The sequence below is a fragment of the Rhinolophus ferrumequinum genome, chromosome 7 (assembly GCF_004115265.2).
Source record: "Rhinolophus ferrumequinum isolate MPI-CBG mRhiFer1 chromosome 7, mRhiFer1_v1.p, whole genome shotgun sequence".
Lineage (NCBI taxonomy): Eukaryota > Metazoa > Chordata > Mammalia > Chiroptera > Rhinolophidae > Rhinolophus > Rhinolophus ferrumequinum.
Window position 1 is genome coordinate 22,733,406 of NC_046290.1, and position 17,586 is coordinate 22,750,991.

Consider the following 17,586-nt stretch of genomic DNA (forward strand, 5'->3'; position numbering starts at 1 on the left):
GGTAACAGACCGTCAATCCTAAACTGTAATATTAAAAGATTCATAGAACATGAATCCGGAAGGAAGAGTGCGGATCATCTAATCAAATAATAATCGTCATCATTTTTTGAGTGCTGAGCATTCATGTACAGGACATTTAATTTTCAGGATAATTTGCAAGTAACCGGGATTCCCCCCATTTGACAGATAAGGAAGTAGAGACTAGAGATGCTGATGACCTGCTTGAGACCACCTACGTGACGTGGGAGGTGAGGGAGCTAGAATTTCAGCTCAAAAGCACTAAACTCTGAAGCCTGTCTCTTTTTCTAGACCAAGAGTTCTTAAATTGGGCTTGAATGAGTGGGCTTTGGGTAGGGGTTTAAGCCAGAGCACCCTCTGAAATTGTACGCAAGCTTTTGTGTGTGTGTGCATTATTCTGAGGAAAGGTGATAACTTTCTGGTAGATTCTCAAAGGGGTTTTGGAGTCCTCCTAAGAACCAGGAGCTGCTTCCCATTTCAGAGATGAAGAAATAGCAAGGGAAAATGCAAACCTTGGCAAGATACTTGGCGTGGTATTGATTTGACCAAAGTGAACCACAAAACTTCTTTCTGAACTCTGTGTGTGTATGTGTGTGTGTATGTGTGTGTGTGTGTGTGTGACTGTGTTGTGAATGTGTGTGTGTATGTGTGCAAATCACAAATAGAGAGAAGTGCCCCCAAAAGAATGTGGCGTCTAACTAGTGAACATCTGTGGAGGCACTAACCAGGTCATGAAATAGAGCACAGGACTCTAGAATGCTCCCAGGTGTCCCTTCCTGACCAAACGCCACGTGCTTACCCTAACCAGTATCCTGTCTTTTGATAACCTCTTCTTCATAGTTTTATCATCTATCCATGTATCCCTAAACAAGATGGATCCATTTTTCTTGTTTTCATCTTTATATGCATGCAGTCATACTATTGTGTTCTTTTGTGTTTTACTTGTTTCAGTAATATTGTTGTTAATATCCATCCATGTTGAATGTAGTTGTAACTTGTTCATTTTCCTTGCTGTGTGGTAGCCATTGCTTGATTATATTGTGATTTATCTTCTGTTATTGGATATTTGATTATTTGTAAAATTCTGCCTACCATGAGCAATGCTTTTGTTAACATTCTTATACACAGGGTTGCACATGCAACTGCTCGGGAAAGTCTAGTATTTATTAAGCTTTTGTGGGAGACAAAATACCTAGTTCTGCAAGGAAAAAGTGGAGAATTTTTCTCATCTTCCACCCACTTCCTTAATAATGCCTCATGGAGGAAGAAAATCCTTTCAAGAAAATTCTGTGGTTAGTCTTTGCATAGGTTCCAGCTGTCCTCAAACTTGCAATAAGAATCAGAGAGAGCGCGAGCACTTGTTGAACTAAACCAGTCCAGGTGCCCCAGCCCATATCTCTGGGATCAGAATCTCCTGGATGAGGCCTGGGAATCTGCATATATAACAAGTACCCAGGTGCCTGGTGACTGGGAAACACTGCATTCACCCGGATAAACGGATAAGACCTCTTAGTGGTGAAGAGATTTGGAGAAAGTGTACCCTGATCAAAATCTTGGAAAATTGGCCTTAGAAAAGTAATGGGGAGTAGACAAGTTAAGGGAATGGGATTTATTTAGCCTATAAAAACCTTGGAAAGATGATTCAATAGTTGTTTGCAAAAGAATGAGAGAGTTTTATAAATGAAAAAAGCAACTATTTGCTAAGTCGGGAGAGATTTAGGTTAACCGAGAGGAAAAACCTCCTGCTAAAATCAGCAACAGATACGAGCATTTGCTAGGCACCACAGGAGTAAAGCATGAAGGCTGTTGTTTGTACCTTCAGGAGCTGAAGACAAGGAAACCAAATAAGCACACAGGGAGCTCAGGAACAAAAGACTGGACGCAGTATTTCATCAAGTCTAGACTGTGGGCTTCAGTCAGATGAGTAGGCATTTCCTTCGGGACTCGGCGGAGGAAAGAAGTAGAGGGAGGTCACCAGAATGGCTTGAACCTGCAGAGCTTGAGCTAGGCTTTAGAAGGAAGCCTTTTGTAGGTGGATGGGATGGCAGAGCATTCTAAAGCAGAGGCAATCAAAGTTTTTTTTATTGTGATTCCCCATTAGAAACATACCAGGGGTGCCAAAAAAAATGTATACAAATGGACACTTTGGTCAACGTTGCTCAAGCAGTAGTTCGCCGTAATCAGAAGTGTCTGGACGCTGATGGTAACCACTTTGAGCACCTCTTGTGAATGCAGAAGTCAAACGTGACTTGTATGCATCTTTTGTTATCAGTATATATTGAGTATTACAATTTTAATAGTTTTTTTCCTTTCTTAAAATGTGTATACATTTTTTTGGCACCATATATATATATATATATATATATATATATATATATATATATACACACACACACACACACACACACACACAACCACACACACTTAAAAAAATGTATATAAAATATATATATATAAATATATATATAAAATATCACCACCCAGAACACACATACAAAAACATTTAACCTTATCAAATATGATGTATCTGGTGTTTTTTTTTTTTTTTTTTTTTTTTTTTTAAATGTTGGATTAACCCACTAATAGGTTGAAAACAGTTGTTCTGAGGGGACCAGAAGTCCGGTGTGGAGGGAGAGCTAGGCCTGCCCTGTGGAGGGAGTGCCAGTTAGAGGAAAGGATTTACACGGGGAGTGGGAGGGAGGTGTCGTTGGTGTGATGGTGGTCTCCAGAAGTGTTTGAGTGAAGTACTTGGGGATGTCAGGACAAAGTTTCCAACTTCACCTATCATCTGATCTGCTTCTTACACAAAACGCTTCTGATACCAAATGGGTGGGGTTTTTCTTCATATCAACAATCAATTCTCCTCCTCTCCGGACACCAAGAGGGTATCCAGTGATTCCGTTCACTTCTGACACTGATGACCTGGAGTTACCATCAGACCCACAGGTTACAGGCTCAGTCCTACAAGACTGCTCCCACTTCAGGCACCAATTGCAAGTCCCGAGTCAACCCTACTTCTGACCAATCGGCTATAAAGTCGGTGGTTCCCACAACCCCCTCCTCAGGTTGCAGAATTTGCTAGAACAGCATATAGAACTCAGGAAGGCACTTTACTGATTATTACCAGTTTATTCTAAAGGGTGCAACTGGGAAACAGCCAACTGGAAGAAATGTATAGGGCAAGGTATGGTGTGTGTGTGTGTGTGTGTGTGTTTCCATGCCCTCTCCTGTGTCACCTTCCCAGCTCCTCAATGTGTTCGCCAACCTAGCAGCTCTCTGAACCCCAAGGTTTAGGCATGGTTTAGTGGTTTTTATGGAGGTTTCGTTATGGATGCACTATTGGTTAAATCTTTGGCCAGTGGGGATTGACTCAATCTCCAGCCCCTCTCCCCTCCCTGAAGGTGGGGGTGGGGACCTGAGAGTTGTAATAACTAGTTGGTTCCTCTGACGAGGAGCTCCCATCCTGAAGCTATCTAGAGGCTTTCATCCACCAGTCACCTCGTTAACATAAACTCAGGTAAGGCTGAAAGAGGCTTATTTATTATAAATAAAACAAAGATGCTCCTCTTACCCCTATCGCTCAGGAAATTCCATGGGTTTTAGGAGCTCTGTGCTAGGAACTGGGGACAAAGAACAAACATGTATTTCTTATTATATTATAATATCACAACCAATTTATCTGACCAATGCTACCTTTGGACAGTAGACTGGCCAAGACAGCTTTTTAAGATTTCTTTTGATGCTTGCTTTCAATTTAGTATCACTCAGCAGACGATAGAGGTGAGGGAGAGGACTTTGCTTCTAAATTCTCAAGAGCAATGGCACCAAAAGTGTTTATTATACATCTATTTTGTGTCCGGGTGATTGGCGAGGGTATTTTTGATATAGGATGTAGCACTGGATGGAATGGTTTTATAGGAGAAAATATAAGGAATATCTCCATGGACTTGTTTAGGAGAGGAAAGTAATGGCAGCTTGAAAGCCATGGTTCTCGAAGAAACATGGTATGGTCAGTCGTGTATAGCAGAACTAATTACAAATATAACCATCAGCCTGGCCCAGGACTAGAGAACTCCATTACATGAGCAACGGCTCCCTGCTATGCTGGCCCGTGGTCTGGGCAATGTCATTTCACCTTGAAAGACTCACTGTTCAGAATCTGGATTGCTGAGTTAGAGGTCTAATTGGAACCCTTCTTCCCTCTACTTTTAGCTTTCTTGTGAGAATTTTAAGAGTAGAACTTATCTCTCTTTTCCTTTCCCAACTGATGGTCTACTCTTTCCCCCAAGTTCTTCTTCAGGTTTGCCCTGTCTGCCCAATTTGTTCTGCACTGTTCTCTTGACTCAGGCTCTAAGGCCAATGTGTGCAGCACCTGTCCTTCTCCTTCTTGCTGCTAGCTTGTCCTCCATCTGTAGCACATCCAGGTTGAATGGTGATGCCAATTATTTATTAGACCTTTGTGTGTGGGTAGCCATATTCTGTTCGCCTCATCTGCTCTAAGAGAAAAGGAACTTTTGGCCTGCATTGAGGAGAGAATCTAAATAAAAGAGAATTATAGACCTCAAGGGATATGACATTGACCTTGTTCTCTAAAGAGTAGGGGAAGGGGGATCTTTCTTGTTATGTCCTATAGAAATTGAATTCCCTAAATATCCACATGTAACTAATTTTAGGGAACCCCTGCAATCAGATTTTTCTCTACCAGAGAGTTGAGTGCCTTAGCGGCACTGAAAAGGAAAATCCTTTTATGTGGTCTTTCTTTGCTTAAGTACTTTCAGTCATGTCCTCTGCGATTTAATATCCTTTTGATCTTCCCAATCCAGTTTTAATTTGGTCATTTTAAGTTAGGAAAGGATTTAAAAGGCAGCACTAATAATGTAGGACTGGGATAATGGACGTAGGAATCACGAGTCCTACATGTACTTCAATAAACTTTCTTGGTTTGGTTTTGGCTTGTAAAAGTGCAATCTGGGGAAGTAAGCTGCAGTGTGTTTCTTGGTGTTTGCTACATTTTGTTGTTAATAAGTAAAGCTTCCTGTTCTAACAAATGCTTGTGCCTGGGGTGGCCTATTTATTGAGTTCCCCTTCAAGAGGAAGCCTGATTTACAACTGAAGAAAGACCTAATGTCTTCTTTCTGAGTAAAATGATTGTTGTAGAAGAGTGTGGATGACAGGGGTCCAGACACATTCTTACTTTGTCAAAAACATTTAGGGAGCCGTCTTGGAGAGCTGCACTGAAATCTAAAATTAAAGTTAAAAATTCAGTTCCTCAGTCACGGTAGCCACATTTCCAGTGCTTAGTAGCTGCATGTGGCCAATGCAATCTTGATAGTTTGGGCCAGAGAATTGTTGGTTTAGGGGAGGGCTGTCCTGTGCATTGTAAGATGTTTAGCAGCACCCTGGCGTCTAGCTTTGAGACGCCAGGAGCATTCCCTAGACAGGGCAATCAAAAATGTCTGTGGAGATCGCCAAATGTGCCCTGAGAGGCAGAATCACCCCTGGTTGAGAATCACTGCTTAGTGGTTCCAGTTTTGGACAGTACAAATACAAAATAGTTGCATTATTGGCGACAGTACTGTTCTAGAATAATCCCAGGCAGAGTTTGGTTTGGAGCATTTTATAGATTATAAAGTTTTCTCAGCTTTAGGGGAATCACGGTGGTTATCCAGTCCCAACGCCTTGGGAAACTAAGGCACAGAGAGGTTTTTTTGGGTGACTTAAGATACATAACATGTAAGTGTCCATCTAGAGTTTTGGACTTCAAGTTCATGCATCCTACAGGAGAAACTTCTCATTTTCACTCAAACCTACCCCATTTTTCCTATGTTCTTGTACTCAGTGATGGCCATGGTGGAAGAGAGAATACCTGAGAAATGGCAGTGGTTCAGTCCTGAGACTCTCAGAGAAGCAAATTCCTAACTTGAAACCTGGGTACACCTATTTCCCCCTCCATGGCCTGTGGCTTTCTCTAAGGCCCTGGCTGTGGGCTGGGGTTGAAGGGTTAGATATCTGGTAGACCCACTCTTACTCTATGAGAGGGCAGAGTCCTGTTGGGTTCCCCAGTTCTATCAGTGCAGAGAGGTTGGGAGCCCACTTCTGGGGCCATGGAAAACTGTAGGCCTGTAAAATTCCCTCTTGTTAGCTTTTTATATCTCTAGTATCTCCTCTATCTGCTTCCCTGAAGTGGTAAAGCCTTGAAGGTGAACTACCTGGAGGTTCTTATTATTTAGAGGCCACAAGGAAGCAGAGAGAGCCCTGGAGAACTCTCTGTAGAAAGTTTGGGGAGGAAGGAGAAGTCTCTCCCAGGTGGTGGTATCCATAGCTGGAGGGGCCTGGAAGGGAACTAGGGGCCTCGATGTGCCCCAGGACCTTTGCCCTTTCCATTAATTCTATCCGCCATATACACCTCCAATAACTCTTCTTCAATCACTGATTTTATTCTCTCCTCTGCTCTAAAACCTTCTGTGGATCACTGCTGCCATTTCACACTTGAAACTTCTTAGTCTTGTGCTCAAGGCCAATTTACTCTTATATAGAGAGATCCACTCTTTCCTTTGTAAGAGTAAAAACTAATTTTTGTGCACATGAAAGTGTTACTGTTACTGTGGTTTGCATAATTGCTCTGTTGGGGCTGGGGTTTGGCATTGGTAGAGGCTTGGCTCCAAGCTGTTTGGTGTATATTAGCTTGCTCAGGAAGGAATTTTGTTTCTGGTGCTCCTCTGTTGTGTCGGTAGCCTGGACAACTACTTAAAATCAGTATACAACTTGAAAATCAGGGCCCAGTAAGCAGGCCAGAAAAAGCGGCAGTAAAAGCAGACAGAGAATGGTGTGTATGTATATAAACTCTCAGGTAACCTTGAGCTGTTGGCCTGTTTAGTTTTGTAACACCGTGGGCCCAGTGAGCTGTGGACCAGGTCAAAGGCCACTGTTCTGAGAGGCCAGCTGTCTAGTTTAGCTAGAAACAAGCTAATGTGTAAACTGGCCTCGAGGTCTTTAAGGTAAGTTGCTTCATCTTCCCAACTTCAGATAAAAGAAGTAACTATTTCCGAGTTTGGTCACCGACCACTATTTCATTGAACTGTTGATGTTTCCTTTTGGGAAACCGGCCTTCTTGAGTGCCACCATGGTGAAGGGGAAGGTATTTTTAAAGTTCCCATTTCGGGGAAGATTTTGATTTGAGGGAAGGGTGGGGAGCTGGGAGGACTGAGGACATGCCGGTCAGTACAGCCGTGTGGCCAGTTTTTGTCCACTGACTCTGCGTCTCCCCTTTGCTCCACAGACCAATGAGTGGAACAAGAATGATGACCGGCTTCTGCAGGCTGTGGAGAATGGAGACGCGGAGAAGGTGGCCTCACTGCTGGGCAAGAAGGGGGCCAGTGCCACCAAACAGGACAGCGAGGGCAAGACCGCGTAAGCTAAAAAGATTGCTTTCTAACTGTGCCAGCTCTGGGTTCTCAAAATGTTCTCTGGAATCCTTAGGATCCATAGGGGACCTTCAGACGTGCCTTTAAGGGGACTTTGAGAAATTACTAGCCCTCTACCCCCATGTTAAAATAGGTAGAAGAATGTCTTAATCTCATTTCTTTCTCCTCAAGTTCCAAATTACATATTGGGCTTTACCTTGAATGGCTGTATTTGTTCCCAGGTATAACCAAAGATTTCACCAGAGAAGGTGGGAAATGAATTCTGTCCTAGATTAGAAACAGCAGCATAAAAGAAAGTAATTCTTTTCATCACCCTTAAACCTTACTATTTATATTATTATTTCTTTTAAAACTCCTTTCTTTACATAGATCAATAATTACATGGGTAGTATAAATTTCGCCTTATGACTTGCCATATGTGGCACTCTTGCTTGCATAATTAAAACTATATATTTGATTGTTTACGTGTATGCACGTGTGTGTTTATTTGTTTGTATCCATCCTTACTCTGGTCGTGTTGTAAAGAGATCATGGACTTTGGAGCCAAATAGGCTTCTAATTTGGACTCTCATTTATGAGTTTTGTATTCCTTGAATCTCAGTTCCTTCCTGTAAAATAGAGATGGTAGTATTCAACTTCTGGGGTAGTTATGAGTGTAAAACAATATACTGACGTTGGTTGAGTTCCCCAGAAACAGGCTATGAGACAAGGATTTGAGAGTGAGTAGTCACTCTCGCCAGTGCTCGTAGGAAGTGCACGGTAAGCGAATGAAGCCTGCATAGCGTGTTATTGACCTGTCACTGCCATGGTCAGCTGGCACTCATTGCCACTAAGAACCTCTGGGATTTAGACTTAGAGCAGGGGTTGACCAACTGTGTCCTGCTGTCGGTCTTTGTAAATAAAGTTTTGTTGGAATGCAGCCAAATGCATTCATTTAGCATTGCCCATCGGTGCTTCTCCACCCCAAAGGCAGATTGGCGTAGGCAAGACCAAGACTGTATGGCCCATAGAGCCTCCCGTATTAACTATCCGGCCCCTCATAAAACTATTTTAATTACCCCAGGTTTAAAGTATGCTTCAGAGTTATCCCACTCAAGGGGTAAGGTAACGGCGGTATCTGTTCCTGATGTCTTGTCCTGCCGAGGTTGAGTGCTGCTTTGAGGGGCCATATGCTTATGGCCAGAACAAGTCCAAGAGGATGTGCGAGGGGTACCTAGCTATAGATATTATATGTAAGGAGCTAGCACAGTATCCAGCCCATAGTAGGTACTTGATAAAGCCAGTTCCCTTTCCTTCTTACCCCAGATGAGTAGTTCTCCATCCTGCCTGCATTAGAATCACCTGGGGTGGTTTAAAAAATATATTGATGCCATGCCCACCCCAGATGTCCAGATCATTTGATCTGTGGGGAGACTCAGGAATCAAGACCTTTTAGTGTCCCATGTAGGTTCAACAGAGAGAACCATCATCTAGCAACTAGACTGACTCTAGATTGCAGGAGAGGTAGGGAGAATAAAAGGCGAATTTCCAGAAGATTGAGCATCACATTTTAGCCAATTTTGCCACTGAAGCACTCTTCCTGACACCCATTGGATCTTATAACATAGACACCAACGCCGTGGTCGGGAGAGACACACGATAGCTTAAGGGGCTGAGCTCTGTCGAGGGGCCGGGCTGGCTGGTTCACAAAGGGCAGAGGGAAGCGTTCTCTCCGATCAGAGCCTGGTCCTCTAGGAGCTGGGCTTGTCCTCCGCTGAAGCCCGTAAGTTGAGCTCTCCCCGTCTGCCTCGTTTGACCTGACATTTGCAGAGATCTGTCTCTCAGGTCTGTCACACAGGGCCAACACCCCGTGAACTCTGACTTGGTAGCCAGGACCCCCAGTGGTAGGTGGGCTTTGGTTGTTGGTTGATATTATGTTGAGTCAGTTGCCTTCTCAATCTTCCGTAATTTTTAGTTCTCATCCCTCTTGTACTCTAGATCGAAATTTCCTGGATAGAAGGGACTGTTAACTTTACACTGCTGTAGTTACAACATCTAGCCCATCACTCCGCTTGTAGTAGATACTCAGAAAGTATTTGTTGAATGAGTGAATTAACCTTTTCCCATGATGCCATGTGTGGAGTCAGTGCTATCAGAGTGACAGTGGCAGAGGCCACACTCCTGTCTTGAGATTTTTGGTGGTACACATGGTGCTTTGGGACTACTTCTTGTACCACTCCACAGCTTTCTTGGCTCCTACTCCTCCCAGTTCAGCTTTGTAGGTGTCTGCACAAAACAATCTTTTATAGCCATGCCAAAGAAAGGTGAGAGAATGGTTCATGATGGTCTTGTCTAAGACATACCCACTAAAACGAAAATAGAAAAATTAGATTAGCAGCTTAGCCACAGCTTGATAAATATACCTTCTGTTAATATTTATTATGTGTAGAGTACACAGCCAGAATGTTATTTTCTAGTCTCTCCCCGTTTTTACATAGTGATAAAATATATACAACATAAAAGTTACCATTTTAACTGTAGAAGAATATACATTTCAGTGGCCTTAAGTATATTCACAATGTTGTACAACCATCATCATTTTCTAGTTCCAGGAATTTTTCATCATCCCAAATGAAACCCTGCACCCGTTAAACAGTGATACTCCCCAACCTTCCCTCCTCCTCCCCTGGCAACCACTAATCTGCATTCTGTCTCTATGAATTTGCCTATTCTTGATATTTAATATAAATGGAATCATACAATAGGGGGCCCTTTGTCTCTGGCTTCTTTCACTTAGCATAATGGTTTCAAGGTTCATCGTTGTAGCATGAATCAGTTCTTCATCTTATTCTCTTCTAACACTAGAAATGCACGCAGTAGTTATACAAAAAGTAGTTATACGCTTCCATTTTGCAGATGATAAAACTAAGGCCCACGTGGTACACCTTTTCCTGTGTTAACTCTAGAACCAGTTCTAACATGTCTACCTTTGCATGTACAAGTCCACCATTTTTTCCTTTGATGACATGTAAAAAGAAGAACTATGTGAAAAAGGAGGAAAGGAGATAATTATTTTTTCAGTGCAAGATTTTCGATGAGTAATTACCTGCTACATTTCATTTTCTGATTGGAATATTCCTTTTGATGATTAGAGTTATTAACTGATAATTACAAGAATTTAATTTTTCAAAGGCACCATGGACTTAAATCTGTCTGGCTTCATATTTTCATTCAAATCTAGTGGTCTTGGTATGCAGAAGGAGGAAGGGGGCTGTGAGGTTGGAAAGCATCTCTCCTGTCCTTTTACTGTCATGTAATAATGCAAGGCCAAGGGTTCTGTTATAACAATGAGCCCCAAGCAGTGTTGTTCCCTTTGCTTCAGCCTTCTCACCTTTGCAAGTCTGCACTTCTATATTTGAGTTAGTCTAATCTGTGCATTCTTGCCTGAGTGTGTATGTGTCTGCCTCACACTTGAAGATTTTTCTTAAGCTGTGGAGACCTTTCTGTTCTTGTTCCTGTTCTTTCCACATGCATTTGGTTTGATAGCACATAAACTGGTGGCTTCCTAGGAGTGGTTCTGAATCCATGATAGACCGACCCAGCGTGTCCCCTCTGCTGGAGCTCTTGCCTCACCAGCCCCATGGGGCTTGCAGGACCAGCATTTGATTGTGGACACGTATGCAGTGTTTTGCATTTGTCTCCAACAGGTACGGCCAGACCACTCACTTAAAAGATAGGCCCTTGACAGTAGTACTTGGCTTCATTCTCTGCCCTCTAGTTCGCGTTTACCCTTTAATTTACCCTCCATATTAAAATTAAGCTAGAGTCCTGTTTTCTATGAGCTTTTGTAATGACCCATTCTGTTATTTTGCCCAGTAGTACACAGTGTTTCCCTATTGCCTGGAGCCTAGAGTCCTGAATTTGGCTTTCAAGGGCCTCGCACTGACCCTGCCCTTACTTAGTTGAACGTTCTCTCAGACTCACATTCTGTTGGAGGTGAGGCTCTCTGCTCCCTGCCTTCCCCTCATGTAAGAACATCCAGATGTCTGCACAGGTTCTATGTCCAGTCCAGAATGCCTTCCTCTCTGATGTTCTTAGCCCTTTTGTGGTTTTCTTTCTCCTTGAACAACTACCATCTTAATTTAGAATTTGATGTATTTTCTTATACTGAAAGAACAGTAGCAACAACAGAAAAGGCTCAACTGTGCATAAGCAAAATCTTTGTTCTCTGAAAGACTGAGTCCCTTGCAACATAGTAAGCTCCCCGAGGACAAGGAGCATATGATTTTGTTTTTTGTTGGCTTTTCCCACTCTTCTGAGCACAGAAGAGGCATTCAGTCAATGTTTGTGGGAGTGGCTTTTCAGGATATTTCATGGAGAAAGCACTCTCCTTTTGCCGGTAACATCTCATAGTTAAATTAATTAGGGATAAATTAACTAGAGGTTCAAGAGGAAAAGAGCTATTCTGGTGAATGTCACAACCTTGCACTTTCCTTTTCCAGCTTCCAGTGCAATTTAAAAAGAGTAATAACACTGAGCCTTTACTACCTAGACACCGGATGACACAGAAAGTTCCAAGAATGAGGCGGCAAAAGCAGCCATCTCGATGCACGTTCTCCAGAAGCCTCACAACCCAAGGTCAATAACCAGATGGTGGTTTGGTCTTTCTCCAGACTTTTCTGTTGCTTCCTGGAGTATTTCCTTTATGGAAGATAAGAAACCTTGTCTGAAAATTTTCTCCCTCTAAAACTGATCAAGAGGGGTTTAAAAAAAAGTGAATAGCAATTAAATGACTGGAATTCATTTAGGAGAGAGTAAAAGAAGGGTGATGTCTTGGGTCAGAAGAGAACAAAATAGAGCAAGACAGAGAGTTATAGCTTCAGGCTGTGTTTATAGAGTCAGGCTTGGCTTCCCTCTGCCCATCTGTTCTCTTTCTATGGTGGAGGTGAGGAAGTGGGAGGGTACCCTAAACCTCTTACCGTAGAACAGTTTAATTGTTTCAAGATGGTTTCCCCTACACTTGGTGTGCATTTAATTAAAGTTATGTGTGTTTGTCTTAGGAACAACCAGACTAAATAAAATCACTGCTGGGACTGTAGTATTTGAATAAATACCACCCAGGCATGGATGTATAGATAGCTAGACATATTCCGCATACATAGCCCAGACTCCAGAAACCTGATCTTTTTGGCTTTGAAAGCAAGAACTTGTGCAAGTATTTTTAGGTGACTCCATGGAGCTTAAATATAAAATAGGGGAGGTAGTCCTTGAATTCTGCAGTATGATAAGAGGCTTCTCTGGCTGATGGCTTGTTGCTTTTTGTCTCTTCCTTTTTTCTCAAAATAGGGATGTATTAGATATTTTATACCAGCAGCTCAGTCTTGTAAATCAAGTCAAATTGGCCCCCAAATTAATTTACCTAAAACTACTACATACTTTATGTGTAATTGCAAACTCCTTCCCTACAAAATCCCCTTCCAGGCAAAAATCACCCTATCTTTCCTGAAACCTATTGATATTTGACAGAGGCATAAACTGAAGGATGTAATTGCTGTTATAGCATAGCCACTCTGCTTTTTGATCACATAGAGTTTTGAAGGTGATATAACGTCTGTTCCTATCTTGCCAATTTGCCCAAATGTTTGTCTCATTAATCTACCAGTTGGGAAGTCCTCCTTGCATCTAAAATGTTCCAAACTCTATTGTAGGCACATACAGAAAAAGGAGAAAAGGTGGGCCTTGTCTACACGATGCGTATAGTGTCTAGCTGAGAAGACAAGACCATGAAAGTACTGGAGAATAATTAAGTGCTAAACTATAAAATGCTTCCTGCTTGAGGTGTGAGGTTAGGTGGGCCTTGAAGAACGGATGGGGAGGATTTGGGTGGGTACAGGGGAAGAGGAGGCAGTGTAGGTGTTGGTAAAAGTATGAATAGAGGCCACCCCAAATTCAAAAGACAAACAGCGACACCATTCCATGTTTCCTTCCCTTCTTCAAGAGCACATCACAGCAGTTCAAGTTCAGGGCCGCACTAGACGCTAGATCGGTGGTTCTCAACTTGACTCCCATGAGAATCACCTGGACAGCTTTTAAAAATGCTGGGTGTCACTCTCAGAGATTCCTACGTAATTAGTGTGCGGCGCAGTCTAGGCATAGGGTTTTTTAAAGCACTCAGGTGGTTTGAATGATTAGCCCAAACTGAGAACCAATGCTCTAGACCAGGAGTGTCCAAACTGCGGCCCGCGATCCATTGTTAATTGGCCCGCAGAAAATTCCAAAAACATATTTAGTTTACTTAAATAAACCAGGTGAGGCAATACGTACTTCACCTCGAGTGAGTGGCCCGGCTGTTTGTGTATTTTACTGCATATGGTCCTTGGTAAAAAACGTTGAAAAAAGTTTGGACACCCCTGCTCTAGATACTCCACAGTGAGGCCCCAGGTTTCCCAGTGCAAAGCTTCCCAACAGGTTCTGCCCTATGATAGCTTATAGGTGGGCTGAGGCCAAGTTCAGGGAGCCCAGATGAATTTTTTTTCTGGCACACACACACACACACACACACACACACACACACACATATACTTGTATGTGTATATAAGCTTGTGCACAAAATACAATTAAAATGAAAGATAAACTAAATTTTGGGCTTAAACCAAATTATGTAAAGTAATAAAATTCACAGAGTTTTTAAAGGGAAATAGTGTTTTATGTTAAACCTGAACAGATGTTGTTGAAAAACTGTACTTTAGAGGGAAGACTTGTGTAATGCAGAGTCTCAGCTCCCGCTCCCTGCACAAGCACGCAGTATATGGTGAGGCCAAAAAGGAACCCCAACAGAGCTATAGATAGGGGAGTCATAGCACCACATTCTCGAAGGCTGCTGGTCGAGACAGGAAGTAGGATCAACACAAGCTGCAATCCGCACTTGCTAGCGTAGCCACGGCAGTTATATTAGTGGCTAATGGCTAACTGGTTACAGCTGACGGCCATCTACTACCTGAGCCAGCACCTTTCCACGTGAGGTCGAGAGCCTAGAAACTGCTCTCTGGGACTCCGTCCCTGCAACTTGTCACCATAGAAGTGGTGCAAGTTGATGAGAATCGATTTGGAAATTCAGGACTACAGTGATAAAATGTTGGTGGGAATCACAGGATATTTCACTTTAAAACTGTTTTCAAGGCTGGGTTAAATATATTGAGAATGAAGGATTTTAGACACTCCAATGGGTCATTGTTGTTGAGGCTTGAAGCAATCTGGCTTTGCCCCTCCCTCTGGTCCCCTGGCCATGCTCTCCACTGGCTGGACCTACTCCCGTATGCAGAGGTCAGGAGAGCCTGGGAAATGGAGCCGTTTGCTGTGATGGAGAGCAGAGCAGGGGCGGATGGGTGTGAATCTCAGCACACACAGACAAATGACCTCCCCTCAGTCCAACTCCATATGAGAGGGCACCTGGAGCAGGAGGTTCTCACGCTGACAACCAGACAGTTCAAGGGTTGAGGGACATGAGATCGCTTAGCACATGCCTGTCCTCTAGAAACATTCCTGCTTCCGCAACAGAGTCCCTGAAATTCACCATTTCCAAAATACCACCACTACCACCCAGCTCACCGAGTCTTGCATATCATTCAAAGCCCCGTTTGCTGTCTCTTTCATGAAGACTTTTCGAATTTCCAAAGTGACTGAGCTCATGCTCGCCTCTGCTTCTTCAACCATCTGGGATTTGATGGGTCTTAGTTTCCTATGTCCTTATCTCACCCCTGTTAATAGACAATCAGGGTTAGAGCTCAATCGTACCCCATTCATAAGAAAGGAATTGTTATGAATCGTGTTAATATCAAGTGCCCCAACACCAAGCTAGGGCCTTTCATGTGAGTCATTCATTCAATAAATATTGCAGTTCATTCTTCCACCCATTTTAAAAGACTTGTCAATTTCCCTTAGGCATTTCTCATCTGATACTTACAATCACCCTGGAGTCCTTTATGAAGAGGAAAGTGCGCATCAGAAAGGTTCGGAAATTGGTACAAATCACCTGTTCTCAGCTCTAGGTGCTACAGCCTGGGGCTCTATCATGACTATGTAGACAAATCATTTGCCCTAATATGCCCAAGCGCTGTTTCCAGACCTGACTGATGAAACCAGACAATCCTGAAGAGCTAATGCTCTGCTTAAATATCATGGGGTTTCTGAGCTCTGAGTATGTAATCTTCCATCTGTGTTCCCTCCCTCGTGGCCCCAGGAGATCTGTGTCCCCAGAAGTAGCCCTGCTTATTCTATGAGCACATCATAAGCATATAAAGGACGATAATCCTAAACTTTATAGCCTTTTTTTATGCCATCCACCTTTGATTTTATGTATCTGAAACATTTAGCAGGAAAAGGCAACCACTGTTCCCATTTCTCAGACTTTCTGCCACATCAGTTCCTCGCAGAAGCAGTGATGGGAGTCCCTGTTGCAGCTGCTTTTGAAATAGCAGAAAACCAGATAGCTTCAGCACTTCTCTGCCTGACAGGCTTTCTCTCTGCGCTGATAGCAGACTAGAATTTAGTTTTTCGAGGCTTTTATACTGGAAAGTATTAGACGGTAAGTAAGTACTGCCTTCCTTACCCTCAGATTTTAATCTGAAATGGGAATCCAAATCTTTCAGGATTAAGGATTGTCCCACTGAAATATTTGCTGTGAGCTAAGCCTCATTTGCACTCAGTGACCTCGTTAGATTTTAGATGTTGCAGCAAATAATTGCCATAAAATAATTGGTCAGCTTTTAGAGCTGACAAAGGCTGCAGTGATCCTATGGACAGATGAGTAAACTGAGACTAGTCTATTTGAGTCACTCTGTTGTCACATGCTTGGGGATGGTAGAGCAGAAACCGAAACCAAAGAATTCTGACTTTTAGTTCATACTTCCTACTATGCCAGTGGTCCTAAAAATTGAACATGCCTCAACATCACCCCGGGGGGCTTGTTAAAACAGATTGCTGGGCTCTGCGGAGTCTGGGCAGGAGCCTAAGAATATGCATTGCTAACAAGTTCCCCGCTAATGCTGCGGCTGCTGGTCTGGGCTTTGAAAGCCACTCAGTGTCTGATACAAGGTTGGGAAGCAAAATCCAGCCTATAATAACATAAAGGACACAGCTTCTCTCTTAAAAACTTACATTACAACCTGAGGAAGAAAACATGGTCATGCCAGTTTATGGGAAACTCAGTTTAAGGAAACTCAACATTGAAACTTCAGATGAAAAAAGCAAATTCAAAACTAAAGATTTGCCCTAGTGGAGATCTCCTAATGCCCAACTGCTGTTTCCAGACCCCATTCATGAAACCAGACAATCCCAAAGAGCAAAGAGCGAGCTCAGCTTACATGCTGTGGGGTTTCTTAGCTCCAAGTGTGCTATCTTCCATCTGTGTCTCCTCCCTCCTGTCCCCAGATTTTATCCCTTCTACGTTGTCGGAAAATTGTAGTAGACAAGACAAAGTCTCTGACCTCTTGGAATGTCCAGTCTAGCGGGGCAGACAGACACATAAAAGTGTGCCTTTTTCATGTAATGTCAGGTGTGTTGAAGAAAACAGAGGCCAGGGGCCACTGGGAGAAAGGAAGGCCTCTCTGAGCAGACTCCTGCATTGGAGCAGATCCCTGGTGGAATAAGGCGCTGAGCCATGCACTTTTCTGGAACTTCTGTCCTGGGGGAGGGAACAGCAAGGCAAAAGCCCGGAGGTGGGAGGGTGCTAGATGCACTCAGTGAATGGAGAGAGCTAGAAGGTGAGGTCAGATGGGAGCCAAGCCCTCCTTGTGGAGAGCCTGTGGGCCACGGGGAGTACTTTGAATTAAATCCTAATTGTGAATACTTAATTTCCCTGCTTTGTTTTAGTATGATTAAATATCATTTTTCTCCCTCGAGAAAGATGTCTTACAAAAGGAATGCAATTAAAGTATAGGCGATTTTAGGTGTTTGGAAAATACTGAAGCTCTCAAGGGATTATGGAAAGCTGGTTATGGTCAGGAAGTATTTCTGAGTCTTACTGACCCGAGTGACCCCTCTCTTGGGGAAAAAATAAAAGGCTTTTTAAAAACAAAGAAGGGTGATGTGGGTACATTCAGGACAAACAGCTCTTAGAGAGTCAGAGCAGTGAATTCAGGTTCTGATCTTTTATACATTTTCTGAC

At 43.0% G+C, this 17,586-nt stretch overlaps 1 protein-coding gene across 1 annotated transcript in view; it reads left to right on the top strand.

The window, feature by feature from the left end:
- The first annotated feature begins 7,053 nt into the window (after positions 1-7,053).
- RAI14 (retinoic acid induced 14) overlaps positions 7,054-17,586 on the top strand; it is a 52,339-nt gene continuing 41,806 nt past the window's right edge. The window contains 2 exon segments of the mRNA XM_033110008.1: positions 7,054-7,156; positions 7,298-7,428. Coding sequence (XP_032965899.1) covers positions 7,103-7,156; positions 7,298-7,428 — 185 coding nt within the window. The 5' untranslated portion in view covers positions 7,054-7,102.